Source organism: Antechinus flavipes, chromosome 2 (genome assembly GCF_016432865.1).
Source record: "Antechinus flavipes isolate AdamAnt ecotype Samford, QLD, Australia chromosome 2, AdamAnt_v2, whole genome shotgun sequence".
Lineage (NCBI taxonomy): Eukaryota > Metazoa > Chordata > Mammalia > Dasyuromorphia > Dasyuridae > Antechinus > Antechinus flavipes.
Window position 1 is genome coordinate 400,656,989 of NC_067399.1, and position 25,099 is coordinate 400,682,087.

Sequence of the window (25,099 nt, forward strand, 5' to 3'; positions counted from 1 at the left end):
CTAAATCCCTCCTTCATTGTTTTGTTATCATTACTTTTTTTTGTTGTTGTTTGTGTCCAGAATCAAACACTTTACCCAATACAGCCAGCTCCTGGTGATGAATTCAACCATTGCAGACACAGGAGAATACAGCTGCTGGTCCCGGTACTGCCCGGACAGTGAGTGTCAGGATGTTGAGGACCGTACGGGGAAAACCTTTGTCTTCTTTACAGGTATGTATGGCATAAAGAATGTCAGAGCTAGAAGGAAGCAGAACACAGAATGTCAGAGCTAGAAAAGTCTTAAAACAAGAACATAGAATGTCAGACCTAGAAGGGGCCTTAGAACACAGAATGTTAAAGCTAGAAGGGGCCTTAGGACACAGAACATAGAACATCAGAGCTGCACTTAGAGTTCCATTAATCCAATTGCTTCATTTTCTATTTTTAGTTAAAAAATTATTAGGAATTTGGCATAAAAATGAATTTTCACTTCAAATTAATTGTAATTTTATACTTTGATGGATCTAGATCTCATCAATAGAGCTCTTCCCTTTATTTATGCAAATTAAAAGTCAACTAAGTCTTATCTTTCCTTGTGAATCTTGTCCAGATCCTAAATAAAATCTCCCTAGAAGCCTTAGTTCATGGACTAATGTCTTCTTTTAAACCCTTTAATATTTTATGACCATAAATATAACCTTTAGATTGTCTAGTTGTAAACCTCTCCCTCTCCCTCAGTGACTCATTCACTTGAAGTTAGACAAATTCTTGAATGTAATCATACTTTGCTTTATACAATCTCTTATGCACAATACCAATAGTCAAAAGTACTTACAGAAAAAAACAGATTAACAATTCCTGCTCCATTAAACCCTTCGTGTTTTCATTTGAATCTCTATAACTATAGTTACAAAAATTATTCTAATTAACATGGATATTGTTCAAATCCTATTTTCCTTACTTTATATTTCTATGTGTCTTTACACATTTTTTGTATTCTTCATATTTATATTCTTAATGACTCTTCTGTATCCCATTACTCTTACATGTCAAGATTTGTTCAACCATTGGACATTTTAGTTGTTCCAAATTTTGTGCTACTTTAAGTACTATAAATAGTTATTTATAGATTTGGATAAATAGTTATTCTTCTTTCAATTTTTTTTTCTTTTTTGTTATGATGAACTTGACAACCATCAGCAAACAGGAACATTGTTTATGCAAAGATTAGGATAAGTGCCCTGTATACAATCCCATGGATCTCAATGATGCAAAACTTGCTTTAAAAAAAATACCAAACATACATTAAAAAGAGTAATGACTACACTTCCTGCTTTTCTGTGTTCCTTTAAAGCTTTTTTTTTTGCTCTTTTCTGTGTGTTTCTAAAAGTGTTTCATTGATGCCCTTTTCTCTCTTTTTTTGGTATTATTATCACTACCTCTCCCATTCTTCCCTAAAACTCTATTTCCACCACCATCAAAGAAAATAAAAGCCCTCCTTGTAACAATAACTAACATTTATATAGTCCAGTAAGGTTTGCAAAACACTTTATGAATAGTATCTCATTTTAATCCTCACAACAACCCTGGAAAGTAGGTACTCTTACTATCCCCATTTTACAGATAAAGAAACTGAGTCATAGTAAGTGTTATCTAGTCTTATCTAGTAAGTATTTGAGGCTGCATCTGAAGTCATATCTTTCTGATTTGGGGTCCAGCATTTTATTCAGTGTATCACCCAGATGCTTCCAGTATAACATAATTTCTTATAACTCAGGAATAAATGCAAGAAAAACAAATCCTCACATTGACTTTGTCTTAAAATTTGTGTCCAGTTCTTCATGGCTAGTCTCCACTTCTCTGCTATGAAGTTCAGTCTCCTCACTTTACAGATGTGAGGCTTTTAGAAGGGAAATTCTTTGTCCCAAGAGGTAGAGGGTGGTAAGTGGCAGGGCTGGATATAACCTGAGGTTCTTGATAATCCAACATCCTTTTTATGGTGTTTCTGAATTTAATTAAAGATAACATACAAGATGCAGCAAGATAATTGTATAAATATATACATATATTGCATTTAACATATATATTTTCCATTTTTAACCTATATTGGATTATTTGCCATCTAGGGGAGAGGGTAAGAAGGGGGGGGGATTGGAACACAAGGTTTTGCAAGGGTTAATGTTGAATAATTATTCATGCATATGTTTTGAAAATTAAAAAGCTTTAATAATAAAACACAATGAACATTATATTATATATTATTAATATTATATTATATATTTAAATATATAAATTTATTTTTTTTAAATACAAGAGGGTCCCACTCTTGAGGATGAGTACAGAGAATGGGAAATCTTCTAGGATTTCAGGTGGTAGCAGTAAAGACCCACAGAGTTTCCTTTGCCCTGAGACTGCATCTCTCCTTTGACTTCTGTTCTCTCTCCCACTCTAGATCCACAGGAGCTCTTTGTCCCCACTGAAGACTACTATGAAGTGGTACAGCTTCGGACCAACCAGCCTACCCTGCTGCCCTGCCAGGTGACCAGCCCGGAGGCCCAAGTTACACTGCACAGGGAGTTCCCTCCTGAGGAGGTCTCTGTGGATGGAGTGGACATCTCCTTTGATGCGAAGAAGGGTTTCACCATCCACAGGCCCCGAGCCTCCTTTGCTGGCTCTCTTTTCTGCATGGCCAGCCTGGGGGGCATTCGGCAGATCTCTACCAAGTACATACTGATCTACATCAACTGTGAGTGTGTGCGGCTGAGAGAAGGGGACAGGGCAGCGGGGGTATATAGGCTGAAAGGGGTGGGAAAGATAACTCGGCTGGGGGGTTTGTGGCTGGTTAGAGCCTTGGATTAAGTCAAGGAGAGTTGAGGCCTGGGCCTGAGATGGTACAGTAAATTTAGGGCAATTTTGGATTTTTTAGCCCCAGCTCATTAAGTAAAATTCTGTCTCAGGGGACTTAACCCAGGAAATCTGCCAATGCTAAAATTCAGGGTTTGATTTGTTGTTTTGTTGTCTCTACTTAAGAAAGTGATAGAGAAAATGAACTTTAAAATGTATGTTTTATCCCCCAAAAGCTATTTGTTAAACATTTACTCACATACTCCTGAACCTAACTGTTAATGAAACTTCAACACTTGTCATATATTCTATTCAGCCTGTAGTAAATGAGATCCTTCTATGTGAGATTCTAGGGAAGCTAGATGGTATAATGGATGAAGTACTGGGTTTAGAGTCAGGAAGACTCCTATTTGTGAGTTGAAATCTGGTCTCAGACACTTATTAGATATATGATTCTGTGCCAGTAACTTAAACTTCTTAGCCTCAGTTTCCCCACTTGTAAAATGAACTGGAGAAGGAAATGGCAAACCACTCTAGTATCTTTGCCAAGAAAACCCCAATGAAGTCACAGAGTCAGACACATTGAAAAATGACTCAACAAATGTGAGCCTTTTATAGGTTGTAATTATGACATATGTTGAGTATAAATTTTTTCATTATTAATCTGTATATTATTATACATATTATTATATAATTAAGATATACTGTCTTCCTGCACCCTATCCCCAATTCTGGCTTCATGTAAGTGTGGTTTATAAAAAAATTATTTTCAGTGTATACGGAAATGCTGGTTATATTGCTTGTGGATATCTATTTGCATACATAGTAAATGACTGTGGCAGCCAGCTATCTGTATATAAAGAATGGAAACTTCTTAATCTTCCCAAGGTAAGAAGTCCCAGGCTTTTGGGATGAAGGAAATAAAAGGACAGTCACAGAAAGGACGGGTTTTAGTTAAGAAAGATTAGGACTAAAAAGGAGAGAGTTTGGGAGAGCCCAAAGGAGAAAATGAGTTCATCCTGCACAGAGACAACTGAGAAATGAGGCTGATCCTGATGATAGGCAACTCATTTATGTCACTTTAAGTTTTATACTGGGATAATTAGGAGAAAAAAAGGCTGGGCATGGGGAATTTTCAGGTTTTTCCCAAGAATAGGAACAAATGTAAAGATTTGCATTTGGGTAAAAAAAAAACAAACCATGAAGTATAGACACAATTTCAGGATGGGAAAGTGACTAAAGAGTAGCAATTCATATAGAAAAAAAATGAAGCTTTTAAGTTCAATATAAATCAAGAATGTGATATAGAAACTAGCATGATGATAACCTAGATCAGTGGTTCTCAAACTTTTGTTTTTAGTATCTTTATCCCATTAAAAATTATTGAGGGTCTCTCCAAAGAGTTTTTGTTTATCTGGATTATATTTATAGACATTTGCCATATTGGAAATAAAAACTATTTTTGAATTTGTAGACCCTCTAAAAGGGTTTCAGAGATCCCCAGGATTCTCTAGACCATACTTTGAGAACCACTGACCTAGATCTATAAAGATCTATAAAGAAGAAAAGAAGCATTTCTTAACCACTTACTTTGTATTCAGATTTTCCTGACTCCAGGCCTACTGCTTGGTCCACTGGGATTCATAATTGCCTCTCAACTTGGAAAGAGCCTTTAATATCACTTAATCCACCTCATTCATTTTACAGATCAGCCCAGCAGATTATGTTGATTGCTTAATGTCACTAAGGTAGTAAGAAGCAGAGTCAGAATTTGAATTCAGGTTCTCTGACTCCCAAATTCCATGCTCTAGTTAGATGGATTTGTCTTCTTCATTGGTACATATCACAACTCTTCCATATTTTTTTCCTCTAAATTCTTATCCATGTCCTTTTATCAATCCATAATGATAATAATAATAATAGCTAACATATTGTGATTAAAACAGTTTAAGACAGTTTCTGGGTAACTGGGTAACATTACTAATAAAAGTATGGTCATTTGGTCATCTCTTAGACCAAAGCCAATTATAGTGATTGGTTCACAGTATTTAGACTGTGAGAGTTTGAAGATAGGAGTTCAATGAAGGGTTGAGACTGACACTGCATCACTCTTGGACAGAGAAACTATATTTATCCTTAGACCACCCCCAGTGTTAGGCCATCTAGCTAAAAGAATGTATCTATCTTCCCCCAAGTTTGAGCAGAGTATAATTGGGCTTTCCCCACCTCATATTAAATTCCTTGTAAGGTTGTGTGGGGTCTGAACAAATTTTAGAAGAGTTAATTCAATGTTATTAATAGTAATGATCTTCAAGAAATTGGGAATTTTGGAAGAAGGGAGAGCTCTGAATCTCCCCCAAATATTGGTTATTATAATTCTTTCTCTCAATTTATGTAACACCCACTTTAGTATCTTGGCCAAGAAAACCCCAAATGGAGTCATAGAGTCAGAAATAACTGAAAAATGATTCAAAAACAAGTATTAACCTTACAATTATTGTCTCCTTTATTCTCACAAGAATCTTTGTAGATAGGTGATATTATTAAACCCACTTTACAGACTAGGTAATTGAGATAAACAGATTAAGTGACTTGCTCAGGATTACATAGTATATGATGTCAGATTTGAAATCAGCATTCCAGAAGTTTTTTCTGAGCCTTTTAAAATCTCAAAGATACCAAGATAGCCCCAAGGTTGCCCAAATTTTCTCTTTCATTCCCCAGTTCAGTGAGCCTTTTTTCCTTCTTACTATTTTGTACATCCTTGGTGATATATATATACACTCATAGGAATATATCTAGAGGTATAATATCTAATTTTATAAAACTTTACAGGATCTTTCACTTTACAAATAATCAAATTGGGGCTTATAGTGTTCAAATGACTTGCCTAATGACTTACAAAAATAGTTAAGTAGCACAGGTGGGATTTGAACCCAGGTTCTCTAGAACCAAGTTCCATTGCTCTTTCCCTGAAATGACACATTCCTCCTCCACAGTTCATTCTTTGTAGCATCCTGTAGTCTATTTATGCCCACAGTCCAACGATGAGGGCAGGGTAGTGAAGAAGAGGGGTGGTGATCCTTGCTCTCCAAGGTGCTCATAGCAAAAGAAATTCCCTTACTCAAAGGCTGTGATAAAAAGGCTTTTATTGTTAGAAAAACACCAAGATAATGCTCATGATGGGCAATATCATTCTCAAGAGAGATTTTTGCAAAGAGACATTTTCTGAAGGCCTACTTTATACAGAAATAGAACAATAGAACAGAATAGGCAAGATCACTTGAATTTGTACATGAAAAGATACATCCTCTGGATATTCTTCTTCCTGGTTCCAGAAGGTGTCACCATTTAGGTTTGCATATGAAAAGAGTCATTCTCTGTAGGTTCTTCCTGGTTCCAGAGAATGTAAGACCATTTAAGTTTGTATAATTTTTTGTTGGTGATTTTATATAACTTTACAGGGCTGTCTGGTATTGCTCTCATCACCATGACTTGCATCTGTATCACATGTGGTCTTAGGTAATGTTAATAGGTTCATAGATATAGAGCAGGAAGAAACCTTAGAGGTCATTAAATCCAACTTCTTCATTTGACAGATGAAAAATAAAAGCATTACATCTTACAGAATGTGAGTGATAGTTTCTGATGGGGTTCTAGGACTCCCCATACAATCTACCAAATGTTGGAGTATGGGTTTGGACCCAAAAAATATATGAAGATCTCGGGCCAGTGTTATGAGGTGTCTCAAAAGAATTTATAGGCTTAAACTGTCTCCAAATTAAGACCAAAAAATTTATTATGCTGCTGATCTGATAGCAGGCTAATTTCCAAATGGAGTTTTAGCCATTAACAAAGAGAAAGACACCATTAGGGAGATTAAGTCCTGATAAACTTGCTGCCAAAGGGTAGGAAGTTCCTAATGAAGCCTTGAAGCCATAAGGAGGGCTAAAAACCTAAAAAAAAAAAAAAAAAAAAAAAAAAAAAAAAAAAGAAAAGAGTTTGGGGAAAAGGGGAGAGATTAGGGTATTGGTAGATTCTTTTATAGGGGAAAAATAACCACAGAGGTTGACATCATAGTTTGTCCTTCTGATTGGATACAGCAATTGTGGGATTATGATAATTTTGTCAATGTAGACAAGGGACAAAAGGCCTACTTAAGAAACAAAATGTCCACTTAAAGAGATAATCATATCACTGCTCTCAAGCTTGCCTCAGAGAGTAGCCACAGTAATTTAGGCTCTGTCCTGTCAAGGTCCATCTAACTACCAAGGACTAAGGACCCCATCGGTTTCTTCTGGTCAGATCATGTGGGATCATTTATTAGAGCTAGAGACCTTGAAGGTGATTAAATCCAACATCTAATTTTACAGATGAGGAACTGAGGCCCAGGGAGTTGTCACTTGTCCCAAGTCACAGAGCTTTTAAGTATCTGAGGTAGGAGTTGTCTTCCTGAATCCAAGTCTAGCACTCTACTCTTGAAGTATTGTGTCCCTTCTGGGATCCTATTTTGAGAGACACTGAGAAGATAGAACACATCCAGGGGAGGTAACCAGGTTGGGGAGACCTTGAAACTATGTCACAAGAAGATTGATTTGAAGATATGGTAGTGTTAAGAGGAGGGGGAGAGAAGATGGATATACAGTAGATAGAGCTCAGAACTCAGGGTCTGGAAAACCAGAATTCAAATCCTTCCTCAGCCATTTACTAGTTATGGGATTGTGGGCATGTCACTTAATCTTTTCTAGACTCAATTTCCATCTGTAAAATGGGGATAATAAAAGCATATGGCTTATATGGTTTTATAAGGATCGAATGAGTTAATATATATAAAGTGTTTGGCTAACCTTAAATGCTAGGATATTATTATTGGAGAAGTCTTTAGCAAGTCATGATATTGGCAAATATTTTGTCTCTCTCCAGAGGATAGAGTTGGAACAATGAGTACCAATTATTGAAAAGAGATTTTAGCTCACCGTAAAGGAAAATTTTCCTATCAGATCTGTCATATATAGTGAGTTTCCTATCACTAGAGGTCTTTAAGCAGAGTGTAGATGAACAACTCTTCTGGGGTGTGGAAAGGATGGGTTGGACTAGGTACTCTCTGAGGTTTCTGCCAACTTTAAGACTTTAAAATGAAAAATACAGAAAAAATTAAAAATCAAAAAAGAATGTAGTAAACTAGATTTAGGGATCTCAATCAGATGGTTCTTTTGGTCTGAATAAAACTGGACTTCATGTCTATTCTTTGATCCTAATGCTATCTAACCTGCAAATTATTTGTAGTTGTGTTATTCTCATTTTTTATTGTTTTCTCTGAAGACCAAGGCTGAAAGTGTGATATTGTCCCAGGCTGATTATCATTACAATTAGGGATCCAGCAAGGAAGGTGCTGAGGAAGAGGATTCTAGGCTTAAAACTGTAACACAGCCCTAAGCCTTGGGGTGAAGGGGAGGGAGATGACAGCCACTGGAGTAGTAATGACATATCCAGCCAAGGCTCTAAGCTAGGGGAGGGAGGGAGCAAACTGAAGGTCATAAGGAGGAGGAACTCAGCATAGAGTCAGGAATCAAAGAAGACACTTGGGACGTGTTGGCAGTAACAGAAGGCTAGGCTCACTTAACTGGCAGCTGAAATAGTTTGCTATTCTAGCTTTTATCCCACTGCAGCTGCTTAGGGAGGTGGATCTGAAAGATGCAAATGAACCTAATAGCTTCTTCCCTTTCAGTGATATTGTACAATTTACTCAGTGCTATGCTAATGCAGACCCTGTAAGTTTGAGGATCTCTGAGACAGCGAGAAGCTAAGGAGCTTATACATGATTATATAGTTAATGGTAAAAGCCAAGACTTGAACTCAGGGGTCCTGACTCCAAGCCCACCACACACCCTGTCTTCTCTTGGGAATAAGACTCAGAGGAGGCTATTCTTGACAATTGGAGCTAGAGAGGAAGCTTCAGAGGTCATCTAGTCCAATCCTCTGTCTCCAGACCTTTCAAACTATTTGGATCCCTTTCTCTTCTTGCTCATTTTGATTCTCTCCAAAGTCCTCACACATGGATGCCTGTTCAATCTGTTGATTTCTCAGCCCTACCTGCCCATCAATATTTATCAGCCAACCATGATACATTGTATTTTTTGTCTGCCTAGAACTAAAACAGTCTCCTTTTCTCCTCTCTGCTGCCCCCTGCAGACCCATCATCCTCTCCCAAACCTACCATTAAAGCTTCAACAACCTCTGCTTTGTTGGGAGAGAATTTCAATGTGACCTGCACTGCTCTGGGAGAACCTGAGATCACCGTGGACTTCACCTGGGAGTATCCAGGGCAGCTGGTAAGTGGAAGAATGCAAGAGGTCAATGCTTGGAAGCCGGAGTAGCCAGGGAAGCCCGAGTGGAAGCTTTGAGGCATTCACCATGGGGAGGAAGAGGAAGGAGGCAGAATGAGATCTGGGCAACGAGGTCGGGAGGAGCAACTGGGGTTTGCTAGGAGACGTGGATCCTAGTGTTGGTTCTGCCACTGCTAACTCACAGTGTGAGCTCTTCATCTGGGAAATGGGAATAGAAGAACATAATAGCTTGCCCTAGCTATCTCCGAGGGGTATCAATTAGCCAATCAACAAATGTTTATTGAACACCTGCTATGTATTTATAGCACCCTATACTAGGTGGGGAGAGATATAGTTTGAGAGAGAGAGAGAAACAGAGAGAGACAGAGAGAGAGAGAGAGAGAGACAGAGAGAGACAGAGAGAGAGAGAGGAGAGAGGAGAGGGAAAGAGAGAGAGAGAGAGAAAGAGAGAGAGAGAGGAGAGATAGGAACAGAGAGAAATAAAGACAGAGAGAGAGAGAGAGAGGAACAGAGACAGAGATAAAGACAGAGAGAGAGAGAGAGAGAGAGAACAGAGGCAGAGAGAGTGAGCGAGAGAGAGAGACAGAGAAACAAAGACAGAGATAGGAACAAAGACAGAGATAAAGACAGAGAGACAGAGGGGGGAGAGAGAGAAAGAGAGAGAGAGAGAGAGAGAGAGAGAGAGAGAGAGAGAGAGAGAGAGAGAGAGAGAGAGGAGAGTTTGCTCTCTCTAGCAGAAGAAATATAACTAGCACTCATAAGCAAGAGGAGGTGAAGGGGAAAGGAAGAAGGATGGAGGGAGAGAAACAATCTTAAATTGAGGAAATGTATTTAACACATGTGGGAGAATGGAAGGGGAAAGGGAAAGGAGGGAGGGAGAGAGAAGTTACTCTCTAGCTAAGGAAATAGAGCTAACATTTGTAATAGGAAGAGGAGAGATAGGAGGCAAAGAAAGAAAATGGGAAAAAAAGGGGAAAGATAAAGAGAAGTAGAATTTGAGGAGAAAATGGGAGGATGGAGCCAGGGGATTGGAGAGAAGAGAAAGGAAGAGAGAGGGAGAGAGGGAAAAGAAAAGTTAATCCAGAGTTACTACCTATGAATGTTATAAATTATCAGAGAAAGTGGAATGGAGAATCCAGAGAGTTCCCTAGAGAAAGAAGGGCTTCATCTGGGACTGGAAAAGATTTGGACAAGCTAAGTAGAAACAAATCAGGGAACCTGAGCAGGCAGGAAAGTAGCAACAAGCAGGGAATACATACACACTGAAGAGATCACCTTGACTAAAACAGAAGAACCATGTAGAGACAATTCTGGGGACAAGTGTAGATACCTAAGGTGGAGCCTGAAGTATAGTGGAGAACCTTAAATTCCAGGCTGAAGAGTTTGTATTCTATTCTGAGAAAATGAGGAGTCCACAGAGATTTTTGAACAGAGAAGGGATATGTTCAGATCTATGTATATGGAGGATGACTTGGACAGTTTATGCAGGTTGGACCAGAAGGAAAGAGGCCAGAAACTTGACTAGGTGACCACTGAACTTCATAAATGAGACCAACTATGAAAAGCATACACTGCTAAATAAATGGGAAAAGGGGGATTACTATTCTGATTCAAAGCTTTAGAAGCAGCATGGTGCAGTGTTGACTGTTGGACTTAAACTCAGAGACCTGTGTTGTGATTTCTACTCACTATTTAACTCTGTATAAGTCCCTTAACTCTGATGTAATTCGGGCAACTTTTTAGGACTTTAAGTAAAAGATAAGTTTTTTGTTTAGTCATTTCAGTCTTGTCTGACTCTTTTTGATACTTTTTTGGGGGAGGTTTCTTGGAAAAGATACTGGAGTGGTTTGCCATTTTCTTCTCTAGTTCATTTTGCAAATGAGGAAACTGAGACAAAAAGGACTTGCACAGGATCACATAGCTAGTAATTCTGTGAGGCCAAATTTGAACTCAGATCTTCTTGACTGGCACTTTGCCTATCCACTGAACAACCTGGTTGCCTAAACAGTTATAATCTGCAAATATTCTACATCATCAGTTTTCAGACTTTTTGGTCCCAAAAATATCTTTATATTCTTAAAGTTTTATGAAGATTCCAAAAAAATTTTTATGTGTGTTGCATCTATTGATACTGACTGCACTTGAAATAAAAAATACCATTTAAAAATATTTACTAATTCATTAAAATAACAGTAAACCCATTGCTTAACAAAAATAACATTTTTTTCAACCAATAATTATATATATTTTTAAATTAATGAGAAAAATAGCATTGTTTTGCTTACTTTTGAAATCTACTTAGTGTCTGGCTTGGTGGAAGACAGCTGGATTCTCTTTTCTCCCCTTTTATGCTTAATCTGTTATGATGCATTTGCTTTGGTTGAAGAATATGAAAAAAAATCTGGCCTTGCAGATGTTAGAGTGGGAAAAAATATTCTAATAAATAAATGATATCATAATTTTATTATGAAAAGAGTTTTTAATATCAAAAACCCCAGTGGTCAAAGACCACACTTTGAGAACCACTGCCCTTCAGAGCCAAGATTGTGGAGAGTAGACAGGACTCTGCCTTGAAGAAGAGCTCTTCTTGGCTTCTCTCAGAATTAATGCAAGATCAAGCTTTTGAACAGATTTTAGAGTGACAGAACCCATAAATATTGGGAGCGTAACACATTTCCAATAGAAGATTTCTTGGAAAGACTTCATGAAAGGTCTGTCTCAATCAGACAGGAGAGGACTTGGCCCAGTGCAGACATGGCACAAGTAGTTCCAGGACAGAGAGAACCTGTACAAGGAATCTAATAGGAGCCTCTTAGTCAAAATACAGCAGTATTGCCTACTCTGTCCTGGTTCAGAAGCTAGTGAATCAATAGACTGGCTGTGAGACCTTCAACATAACTACAGAAGGCAAACAGTGAGCCCCTCAATTGCAGCATAATAAGCAGAACTTGGCCAGTCTCACTCAGGGTGAGGAGGAAGCCAGCAGTACTGGCTCTAGTTTTACACTGTTAAAACCCCAGTCACCCTGTAGAAGAAGCTTGGGACAATCTCTCTTGTATCCTAGGAGCAGATTTCAACCTTTAAAAATGATCAAAAAAGCAAAAAAGAACTTTGACCATAAAGAGCTATTTTGGAGACAGGAGAGATCTTAAACCCTGAGGACATTAAAGTCAAAACATCTCTAGATGAAGACTCAAAGTGAGCTACAAACTGCTATTCAACTCAAAAGGCTCTCTTGGAAGAATTCAAAAAGGATCTTTAAAGTTGGAAGAAAAATGGGGAAAGGAAATGAGAGTTTTGCAGGAGTTTGGAAAAGAAAACAAAAATTGTCTGAAGAAAACAATTCCTTAAAAATACATTTGGTGAAATGGAAAAATATATATATTGAAAAAAACCACTTCTTAAAAAATAGGTTTGGCAAAATGGAAAAAAAAAAAATACCTTAAAAAATAGAATTGGTGAAATGGGAAAAAATCCAATGAACAAAATAGCTCCTTTAAAAGTTCATTTGGCCAAATGCAAAAGGAGGGTAAAAAAACTTAACTGAAGGAAATAATTCACTAAAAATTAGAATTAGATAAATGGAAGTGAATGAATAGAAGTGAATGACTCAATGAGACATCAAGAATCAGTCAAATAAAACAAAAAAAAAAAATGAGAACCACTGTCCTACATTAAAAAAAATCATAGCTATTGTATATTTCAAATTTGTAACCCAACAACTTGAAGAGGAGAAAATGTGGTTCATTATCATAACCACTTTTATGGAATTTTTTCCATTGCTTTAGACAGCTAAGAATCCCACTGGGTAGTGTTGCTCTTGAGAACCAGGATTTAAGTTCAAATCCTGCCTTAGACTCTTATAGTGTGACACTTGGCAAATCATTTTTTATTGCATTTGCTTCAGTAAAAAGAAGGTAATAATAGCATTTGCTTCATAGGATTGTTATGAGGATCATATGCAAAAATATATAAAGTGCTTTGCAAATCTTAAAGAACTGTATAAATGCTAGTGTTATTTAAATGCTCTATGCCCTTGTGTTCTTAAGAGTTTAGCATTGTAGCCTTTTTTATGATAGCAAGGAACTGGAAACTGAGGAGATGTCCATCAGTTGGATAATGGCTCAATAAGTTATGACTGTAAGGGAGATTTAGAATATTTACAGAGTTTTGATTTTTGTTGTTGTTATTCAATTGTTTCAGTGTACAACTCTTCATAACCCCATTTGGGGTTTTCTTGGCAAAAATGCAGGAGTGGTTTGCATTTCCTTCCCCAGCTCATTTGAGATAGGGAAACTAAAGCAAAAAGGGTTAAGTGACTTGCCCAAGCTGGATTTGAACTCAGATTTTCCTGACTCCACACCCTGAGTTCTATCCACTGTACCACCTCGTTTTCACTAGTGGAGCCCTTCACTTTGAATAGAACACTCATATTCATAATCTCAAAACAGCACTAAAGAGGTAGGAATAATTTTAATATCTTTTTAAATTTCCATACATACAGGAGTGTTGGACCCAGAGAAAGAAAATAGTTTTCTCAAGGTTGCATACTCAGCAACTGAACCAGAATCAGAACCAGAACAGGGACCAGAAATCAAGGATCTTTCCATTAAATGTGATATCAAGGATGGGAGAAGGCCCATGGAGATGAAAGGGACAGCAATAAAGATAGCTGCTGGGGATAATATTGGGCATGCAAAAGGAAAGATTTCTGATTGATGCTAATCTATACCCTCTCTCCCCACACAGGTAGGTCGGCCACCCTATGTCAGTGAATGTTCTAGTGTGGTGCGCAGAGCTGGCCAGGTACAGCAAGAATGGGAGAGCATCTTATATATAGAGGAGGCGCGGGTCAAAGATCAAGGCATCTATACCTGTCGAGCCACAAACCTGCAGGGTACCTCGACAGCCAGCACCCGAATTCGAATTCTCCAGCCCTCCCGGATCCTAGTTTCAACAGACAAGGCTGGTGACCATTAAACTCCCTGTTATACTGCAGGACCCTGACCTGAGGGCACCTGCAGAGTAAGTGATACATCCCAGTGTAGGTGGTCCAATTCAATTACCTTATAGTCAGAGGATAGATTTTCTTTATTCCAATAGTGATGTTCATCTAAATTTGTTATAAATAACCATTATGCTAGCCACTTAACCCAAATTACCAATCCGCAACCCCTCCAACATCTGCTGTAGATCCTAAATTCCAGCCCCCATCCTCTTTTTTTTTTTTTTTTTCTGTCTGGAACCATGAATTCCCTTTCCCCTTCCATTATTATTAATCCCCTCTCCCCCAGCTAGCAAATATTTAACCCCATCATAGCCTCAACAGATCTTATGGGAATGAAGCTCAGGAGCTGAGCCCTCACTGTTCAACTTGATCCTATAGCAACAAGCTACCCCCCTTCCATAAATCCCCCTCCCCAAGATAAAAATGGAGGCCAAATAAAAATGCTACACAATCTTTTTTATTTCAAAATCTTGGCTTGTATCAATGGCTCACTGTAGCCTTAACTACATGCACTGATTCACTTGCATGCATACACACCTTTCACAAGCACACATACACATACACACACCATTCACACACATAGGAGTGCTACCTGAAGGGAAGTGTAGGATTCAGATCGGGATCTGGGGCCATGGCTCACTACCTTGACCCCTTTCCAAGGTACTCTCCTTGCAAAGTGCTTAAGTGTCTCCTTCTTCCCTCTAGGACCCAGATTATATCTGAGTAACACTGTAGGTTCGTAGAGGAGTGGATCAAAGAATGTAGACCCCCAAGGAGATTAGATGTGGAAGGGACCTGAGAGATCATCTAGCCAAAGAATTATATAAAATCATAAAATTTGAGCTCTGGCTTTGAATCTAAGCTGTTTGCCCAAAATCACACAGTGAGCAAATAGCAGAGAGAACACTTGATGTTCTTAAATTTACTGACTTGGAAAGGAAGGCAAGTCAAAAAGGGGAGGAGCATCAGGAGAGAAAGTCCCAGTTTTCCTTAGTTTCAAAGGAAAAGGAATCTCCAGCTGCTAATAAAAGTGCTAATCTCTAAGGGATAGCCTGGTATTTCATCTTTCCCAGTAACTGAGCCCCGGCAGGAGTGGAGAAAGCAGGAGGCCCAGGAGAAGGCAAGGTAGAAGGGGAGGGGATGGGCCAGGAAAGGGATTGGGTCTCCTTTAGTTTCTCTCACACCTGTAACCCTAATCTTGCTTTTTGGACCTGTATCAATTCAGCTGAAGAGGATTAAGGCAGGGTGGGTGGATGACTGAAGACTTGGCAGGAGGATTCTCCTAATCCAGGGTTCTGCATCTATTTGGGGTATCCAGACAAATAGAAATGATCTATGAGCTGGAGAGTGCTGCAGTGCTTCAGGAAAGAGAAGTTGGGTTGGAGAACTTTCTATCAAGATATACTGGGTATGACCAGACCAAAGAGGCTACAGGCCAATGGTGGGGACCACTGAGCATCTTGCCCTATGGGGAGGGAGGGTACAACAGTGACCTGAGCCCTAAAACAAGAAATTGTCCTATAATGGATCTAGCCTCTAGGATTCAGGGGGCCATTTCCACCTACTACTCTTGTTTCTCTATTTCCCCCTGGCGAAAGAGGGATTTTGACAAGAAAAAGAAGATAAAATATATCTACTTATGACATCAAAGGGCAAACAGAATAGGTGCCCTTAACCTCCAAGGATCTGGGGGAAAAAAACTCCAGTGCTCTCTTTACCCTGAATTAGGTGGCAAAGAACTTGTAGAATGCCACAAGAACAGCATGTGGATATCCTCCCATCTAACTCCTTCATTTTTACTTGACCTAAGAGAAGGACAATCACTTGTTTGAGTTCATACAGTGAGTCTGGGGCTGAGCCAGGACAGGAACCCAGGAGTCAGCTCAGTGCTCTTGCCTCTGAAGAAAGGCTCCCCCCTTCCTGCCTGCTATTATCCATCGGGAAAAGTTTAGTCTGGCTTCAGGGGAAGTCCCTGGGCTGCCTATAATGGCAGAGAACAGACCATGATAGCAGCTAGAGGGGCCAATGGCATAGAGAACTTTTCCTTGTCTTCTGTCCACTGGCCCTCCATCAACATCCTCACAGCTGAAGTTCCCAGGTCTACGTGGCAAGGTAGGACACTTTAGTAGAGGTCAGCGGAAAGGCTGCTGGGGAATCCCCGGTGACAAGCCGATATAACAGCTCCTCTTTCTCTTGCTGGATCTGTTGACGCAGCTGTGACTCTTTCTCCAGGGCCTCTCGGACGAGATAAAGATCCTCTGAGAGCTGCCTATAGGACACAGACACCAGAGTCAGATACAGATATGGGGGTCTGTGCCCTACAGCTAGTTGTCCTGTTTGAGTAGCTAGGAACCCATCACACAGGAAAAGGACTCATTAACTCTCTCAGTCAACCCCTCATTTCCTCCCTTTCATTAAAAAATCACCTCAATTTCCTATGACTGAACAAGTATATGAATGTGGTGGAAAGAAATAATGAAAAAGATGACTGGGAATATTTATTTGAATTGATGCAAAATGAAGTGAGCAGACCTGGGAGAATAATTTATATAGTAACAACAACAGGGTAAAGGTAATCCATTGTAAAATATTTAGTAACTCTAATCAGTACAATGACCCACCACAATTCCAAAGGATTCATGATGAAAAATGCTATTCACTTTCAAGTAGAGAACTGATTTTTCCTCTTTCTTTTGCTTCCTTTTATTTTTCAACATGGCTAATGTGAAAATTTGTTTGACTATACATATTTGTAATGGGATTTTGTTTTTCTTTCTTTCTCAAAGGATGGGGGAAGGAAGGAGAGAGAGAATTTGGAACTGAAAAAATAAAAAGATTAAAAGTTTCTTTGCTTAAAACAAAACAAACAAAACCGATAAAACCAAAACTCCACCCCAATTTTTAAAGTCCTCTTCTCCAAGAAACCAGTCCCTAATTGGCCCAGTGTGCTCTAAAGATGTTTCAGCATGGAGTTATGTATGACTCTTTGAAAAGTGATTTTATAATTTTCTTACCAATGTATACATGCACACCCGCACATACACACACCCCTTCTCCTTCCTCTGGATTCTGCCCTGTCCTCCTCCTCCTCCCACCAGATAAAGTTCTGCTCACTCACAGTATGTCAGAAGGAAAGAGATTTTGGAAATTATCTAGTTTAACCCCTGAAACTTTTATAGATGGGAAAACTGAGTCCTAGAAGGGGGAAATACTTTTTATCTAGGATCACATGCTTGTTTGCCAGAGAGAATTTGGCAAAGCTCAAGATAAAGAAGACAAATCCAGGGTACTGACTGGCAGAGCAAGGGTGGGCTGAGAAAGGCCAGATATTCCCATTTTGAGACTTTCCCAGGACAGCTGGCAAATCACACAGCCACTGGAGATGCCTTCTGATCTTGACTACATCTGCCTAATTGCCAGACTCTCACTCATGAAGTTGCTATTTAGAGAGGGAAGATGAGAATTCAAAAGTAGGAATGTAGTTACCTGGATACCCGTTGGTGATTCTGTCCCTGGACCTGAAGATCCTCATTCTCTTGCTGCAGTATTGTAATTTTCTCTTCTAATGACAGGTACTTCTCTTTCTGGGAAGCATCAGAAAGAAAGGGAACAGACACCAGAGGAATTAAATGATGGATCAATTAAACACATATCTAAATGAAGGCAGCCAACTCTCTATTATCTGTAGTAATAGTTGAATGAGTAGTAAGAAATCAAATGATTTTTTAAAATTTGTTTTAGGCAAAAAAGTTCAACCTCTGTCTCATAAAATCTTTCACTGAAGTGGCTAGCAGGTATAGGCTGTTTTACTACAGGCTGTTTTACCTAGAATTAACAAAACATAGAATACTAGACTTTCAGAGACAGAAGGACTTCAAGGAAAAAAAATACAGTCTGATTTCTATTTGAACAAGAAGATCTTTTTAAAAATTTTACTTATTTGTTTCAGCATCCCATCTGTTCAAGAGTCCATAGTTGATATGGAAAGAGAAACTATTTTTGTTTTGGTCTCCTCCAGCAACAGAGATTCCATACAACCCTCTAGGCTCCTTCTTGCCATGGTGGAGCTATGACTTGGGAGTCAGAAGGCCATGGTTCCATTCTTGGGATTGGCTAATAATTTACTATATAACTTTTGGAAGTCATTTTTCTTCTATGACATCAATTCTCTAATCCATATAAGAAAGGAACTGGATTACATGATCTGTAAGATCCCTTCCAATTCTCAAAGTCTGTGAGCTCTGTCAGAGAGAAAAGCCCCTGTGGCACAGGGATAGGGGTGAGAAGATAGTGATATGAAGAATTGCTGAGGAAAGGGAAGAATAAAGATAAGACAGAGAAGCCCTTTTCCTACCATTGTTTCCATTTGGAGCAACTTCCTGTCCAATTCATGGATACGTTCATTCTTCATTTCTATGACAAAGTGCAGACTTTCCAACTCCTGCTCCCAAAATTGGCTCAGGCTCCCATAATCCTAGACAGAGAAGCATAAAGTCCACTTACATATTTCTTCACTCACTAGATCTAGGACTTGTCACTACACTTTTGGGCAAATAACTTAACCTTTCTGGACTTTGGTTTCCTCATTAATAAAATTGAGAGATCAGTCATCCAGATCTTGTTCACTACCAATAATTTTGCCCCCCCCCCAATAAAGGAGTAACACATTGGGCCTGCCTTGGACATTTGCAATCTCCCTCCTTATCTCCTTGAATCACAGAATCTCAAAATTTCAGACTATTAAGAATTGGAAGGAATCTCATCTACTTCAATCTTTACTTGTGTAAAAATCAATCCTTTCTACAACATCTCTGACAAATTCATCCATTTACATTCCTCTTTTTGAAGATGTCCAAGGAAAGTAGAATTCATTACCCTCCAAGACAACTCATTCCACTTTAGGGGAGCTATTATTAGGATTCATTGTTATTATTAATGTACATTAAATTTCAAAATATATATAACATTTTGTTAACTACAAGTACATATGTAGTAGATTAAACAAAACTATAATTGAATTAATTATATTTATAATTATATGTAATTAGAATTATTTGGAAACATTTAATAATTTTTGAGCCAAAAACTGCTACTTTTACTCAGGATTCCTAGTTACCAAGGTAGCATGTTTTCCCCAAGTATTCTCTTTCTCAGGCTAAGCATCCTCAATTTCTTCATTTCTTCAACCAATCCTTGCATAACATGGTTTTAAGTTCTTACATTGTTAATGCAGCAAGTTAATGTCCTTCCTAAAATGTGGTATCCAGAACTGGATGCTATACTTTAGCTTTAAGCTGTGGCTATGATAAATAATCATTTCTCTTGTCTGGGACATCTTTGGATTTTCTAAAACCCAAATACACTAAGGATTAAGACTACTGCATTCAAAGGATCCTACCTGAATATGCTTCTTATAATCTCTGCTCAGGATAGATTCTTCTACTCTCTTCATCTTGGACTGGAAGACCTTCAACTGAGAATTTAGTTCATCTATGGTTTTCTGGAGGGTGAGAAAAGAAATGGATTGTAAAGAAGGAAACCAAGAAGAAATGTAATTGAGGGTTACACAGTGATCAATGGATGGATGGAAGAGGGAAATGTCATCTCTTATTCCAGTTCACTCTTCACAGGCTGTTAAATTCATCTTGAAAAAGCACACTTTTGATTCTTTCATTTTCCTGCTTAAGGCCTTTACATGACTTCCCATGGACTACAGAATAAAGTCCAAACTCTTCAATCCAGAATTTGCTATTCTGACTTTCCTCTTTAATCTCTTCTGCAAGAACTCTGCACTTTAACCTTTGTTTCCAACTATATGATACACTTAATTCTATTGCTTGATTATCTGTCTCCTATAATTTCTTTCCCACTTCTCCCTACTCATCCATGAAGCCCCAGTTGAATTCTTCCCACTTCTAGAAAGCTTCTCTGTTTATTCTAGCCTTCAGTGACTACTTCTTTCCCCAGACTTCTTTAGCACAAACATTCAGTCAAGTTTAGGATTGTATGGCATAAAGTGTTGTATTGTTCCCTAAGAGTTGTTTGTCCTTTCTCCCTAGTTGATTCCTTGAGGAAGAGACAATGTAGTTGTATTGGCCAGAACAAAGGACTTAAAATTAATTCCAATCTTAGCTCTTCGACTCTGACCACTTCTATCCAATCTAATAAACATTTTTCCAAATATATACTCTCAATCTGCCAAGCACTATGCTAGGCACTAGAGATTAAAAAGATTAAAACCCCTTATATATCACTATATTTACATTCTCCTGGGAAAAGTAAAATGTACACATGAGCAAATGTATAGATGAACAAATACAAGATAACTTGAAGAGGTTAAAAGAAATACAATACATTTCTAAACAGGTAAAGTCAGACAATTCTTTTAGGTCTACAAAAGTTTCATCAGTTCTCAAAATTCTGTTTTATTCAACTACACTTTACAGTGATATCAAATCTAGACTTCTTGTTCAACAATTCAATAAACATTTGTTCCCAATCTTCATATCTATGAACTAGAAAAAGGATTATCAAACATTTTCACCCATATTTTTTTAAAGCATTCTGGGATTAAAATGTGTCAAGCAATCTTCCAATTTCAAAATTACAGAACTTTCCTAAAGGCACAGATCTTTTATGATTTCCAGAGAACTTTGGGAGATCTTAGTTTAACCCCAGTCACCATTAAGAATAATGATGGACTTATTTTTGTTGTATTTTATTTTTTTCTTTCACTTTTTGATCTGATTTTTCTTGTGCAGCATGACAAATATGGAAATATATTTAGAAGAATTGCACATGTTTAACCTATATTGAATTGCTTGCTAGCTATGGAAATGGGTGGGTGCAGAGGGAGAAAAAGTTGGAACACAAACTTTTGCAAAGGTGAATGTTGATATATAGGACTGCTTGCCATCTAGGGGAGGGGGTGGAGGGAGGGAGGGGAAAAATCAGAACAGAAGCGAGTGCAAGGGATAATGTTGTAAAAAATTACCCTGGCATGGGTTGTCAATATAAAGTTATTATAAAATAAAATAAAATATTAAGAATTAAAAAAAAGGTGAATGTTGAAAATTATCTTCACATGAATTTGGTAAAACAAAAAACTTTAATAAAATAAAATATAAAAAAGAATAATAGTGGAATACTTTCAAATTCCTGGGGATTAGCAGATGCGAATTATTTTGTAACCCATAGATGGGTTAGATTTCTCTGATAGAATGATTTATGCCATATAACTGATTCCAAAGTATCTGTTTTCAATTAGAAATTAAAACATCTTTTAAAATTATAATAGAAACTAAAACATCAGTAGTAAGTCTGTTTCTTCATTTATGAATAACCCTATGATTTCATTAATGCAGGTAAACCCTCCTATAATGCAGAATCCATGCACATATCTTTATTATGTTCTTTATAAATGTTCTATATAACTTGTAAGGAGGTTTCCTCTAAATCTCTTGACATTGAGTATTAGTGTCATATAATGATCACATCAAAGTGAAGGAGTACAATACAGAAAGACAACAGAATTGTAACTCGTGAGGTGGCCAGCTGTGACTTCTGTGTACTAACAATGAAGCATGACATTTTCTTCTTTCATATGTCAGGCAAATCAATCCTTCAGTGACCTAGAAAATGTCATGTTAGACTCTATCTATGTATATACTTAGTCTGTTCCAACCATTCTTTCTTATCTTTGTTTACTTTAAAGTCATTTTTACTTCCTTATTTTTCTTGTACAACATAGCAAATATGAAAATATATTTTAAAGGATTGTACATATTTAACTTATATCATATTGCCTTGCTGTCTTGGGGAGGAGGAGGTAAGGAAGAAAGAAAGAAAAATTTAGAACACAAAGTTTTACAAAAGTGCATGTTGAAAACTATTTTTATATGTACTTAGAAAAATAAAATACTATTTTTAAAAAGTTATTTTTACATCTTCATGCTAGATATCATGAAGTTACTGAGGTTCCCCTCCTTTTTTGGGAAGAGATAATTTACTGTAGAAATCTTAACAGATCTGTACCATTTATGTTGTATTCGTTGTCCCTCAAATTTCATTCTTTAATGCCCTCAAGATAACAAGTTTTCCATAAACTCATTTTCTTCCCACCATTTTTTGCTGTTTTATTGGTAATTGTTTTGGTAATCTTCCTCAAGCCTCTTCCAATCCATTTTACAAATGAGTTGCATTTGAAACCAATACTGTTCTTTACATCAGTTCTCTCTTCTTGACAAAGAAATCAGTATTTACTAAGTGAAGCTCTTTTGGCCTCTGGTTAAAAGTGGTTAAACTTCCTGAAGAAATGGTGAAAGTTAAAACAGTTAATGAGCAGATCATTTTACATTTTGGTGAACAACAAGAGTTTGTTTAAATGGATTATGTTGGACCTGTTTTAATATGTTCTATTTTTTAATTGTTATTCTTATCTCTTTAATTAGAATAATGCTTAGAAAACTTACCTTACATTTAAAGAAAATGCACAAAACTTTAATTCAGTTATTACATTATTAACATGTTGATAAATGTGTGATCTCAATCATGTGATTTCTCAAGTCATTCATGCTAACTATAAGCCATCTACTCTTTTGTTTTCTAATCATCACGCAAACTGCTCCCTATAGCAAACATTTATTTTTCAAACATCAGAATTCTTCTGGGCACACTGAAGAATATCAATTATAGGATACTATGATCTTGTAACAACATTACATTACAAACAAAGCATTAGAGATGAATGGGAGAAGAAAAGAAGTCACATTTCAACAAACATTTCATAAGTGCCCATCCTATGAGTGGGTCTGTGCATGGCACTGGGGAGACAAAGGTGGAAAAAATCCAACCTTGCTCTAAAAGAAGTTTATAATTGAATCAGGGAAATGACACATAAACACGTTAATGTGATACAAGATTAAACAAGACGGAAAGACCTAGACAAAGTAATAGAGGAAATACTGAAAGAATGATATCACTATTGGCTATACTAATTTGGGAAGGTTTCATAAAAGCATACCCTAATGCCTTATCATGACAAGGAAATGATCTTAGTTATTCTAATCCCAAGCTTCAGCAGGCTATACTACACTAGAATGACTTTAAATATGGTACAGTGATTTTTATGCCAGGCCTAGAGTCAGGAAGATCCTTGGGCAAACCACACTCTTTGGCTTAGTTTCTCATCTGTAAAATAAGGCAGAAAAAAAAAAAAAAAAAAAGGCTGACCACTCTAGGATCTTTGCCAAGAAAACCCCAAATGGGTCACAAAAAATTGGACAAGACTGAAAATGACCTGAACAACAAAAAGACACCAAATCATTAATTCTTTGGCCATGGCAACCATGAGACAAAGGCAAGTTTTAAAATAGCCCCTAGTTTTATGTGGGCCTACTTACACTCCTTCAAATAAAATAGTAGAAAAGAAGACAGAAGAATTTAAAAATGCTTTTTTTTTTTTTTTCAGGAGAGAATTAAAAGATACTGGATACCATCAAGTATTCTATAGTTCCATGAAACATGAAACTATACCTTACTAGGAAAATACTAGTTTCTCATGTGGAAGTCACATTAGAATTGTGTCTGTATAGGCTCTGTCAAAGGTCAAAATCAACATCAAATTAAAAGAAAAGTATAAAGAAGAAATTGTGAAATATTGCCACTTTGATCTAACCTATTCATGATCTCTTGATGCCAAAAAATGGGAAATGAAAAAATATTAACCTTGATTACCAACATTTTCACTGAAGTTTAGTTACTACAATGAAGAAGCCAAGAGAACCTCCAAACCATCTTCTTATGGAAAATCAAGCAGAGAGAGAGAGAGGAAGGAAGATGCAAAATTTAACACTAGTTTAAAATACAAACTTGGTTATAAATCACCAGAGAGGAATATAGCCATAGATTGGGAACAGTATCAACTCATAAAAGAGAAAAGGAGGAGGAGGAGAAGGAAGATGAAGAGGAGGAAAAGGAGGAGAAAGAAGAGGAAGAGGAAGAGAAGGAGGAAGAGAAACAAGATTGGTGAGAAATTTAGCTTCTCCAAAGTATCCAAATAAAACTGCCAGGAAGACAATAAGCAAATAGAAAGGGGGAAAAAAGGAAAAAAAAATTGGTATCTTTGTAAGAATTGTTTTTCATCAGCAACAGAGGAACAACTGTATTTAGATCCTAATATTCCAGTCTTCATTATGTCCTACAAGGAGAATGAAATGGTACCTAAGAAGTTGAAATGAAGAAGAGGGACTGGGTCCCAGCAACAACACATCAGGAAAATCCATGCTAAAAATGACTTGGTCTTAAATGTTCTCAGAGATTACTTTATGATATTATCTCCAAGCCTGAAAGATTTCCAAGTATTAGGAGAAGTTATAGATGATATTGTTACCCCTAAAAAGAGAATTGCAAAACATTAGTAATCTATATGGCTACTGTCTCACCTTTACAAACTCATGGTACATAAGTATTTATATATGTATCTAAGAGTCTTTGATGAAAATAAGAAAAAAAATATAGTCAGGTGCTTAGTGACTATTTCCTAAATGTATGTAAATTTACATATCTTTATAATCAGACAAGTGACTAAAAGGTACAGAAGATACAAGATTGTCAAGTTTATTGTTTATTGATTTTTTAAAAATTGAATCAATAGATGATTATCTGATTTAGTAAAGATATTCTTGAAAGGCTGTTTACTTCAACACTCTCTCCCAGATTTTGAATCTAATATGGCACTGCCAACTAGTCCAATAGCTCCTCACATTTTATAATTAAAGAAACTGAGACTCAGAGAGGTTTTAAAAAAAAGTTGTCTAAGGCCCCACAGGGAGTATTTAGCATAGTTAGAACTTGAATCTAGGACCTGTAATACCAAATGCCTTTTCTACAATAAGTGATGTTGCCTCCAACAAGGATTC

The 25,099-nt window shown here is 37.3% G+C and overlaps 1 protein-coding gene across 1 annotated transcript in view; it reads right to left on the reverse strand.

The window, feature by feature from the left end:
• Positions 1 to 14,615: 14,615 nt before the first annotated feature.
• Positions 14,616 to 25,099, reverse strand: part of CCDC69 (coiled-coil domain containing 69) — a 39,959-nt gene continuing 29,475 nt past the window's right edge. Inside the window, exons 6-9 of the mRNA XM_051978738.1 lie at positions 19,579 to 19,680; positions 18,535 to 18,654; positions 17,667 to 17,764; positions 14,616 to 16,449 (exon numbers count right to left, since the gene is read on the reverse strand). Coding sequence (XP_051834698.1) covers positions 16,281 to 16,449; positions 17,667 to 17,764; positions 18,535 to 18,654; positions 19,579 to 19,680 — 489 coding nt within the window. The 3' untranslated portion in view covers positions 14,616 to 16,280. The remainder of the gene's footprint in view (positions 16,450 to 17,666; positions 17,765 to 18,534; positions 18,655 to 19,578; positions 19,681 to 25,099) is intronic.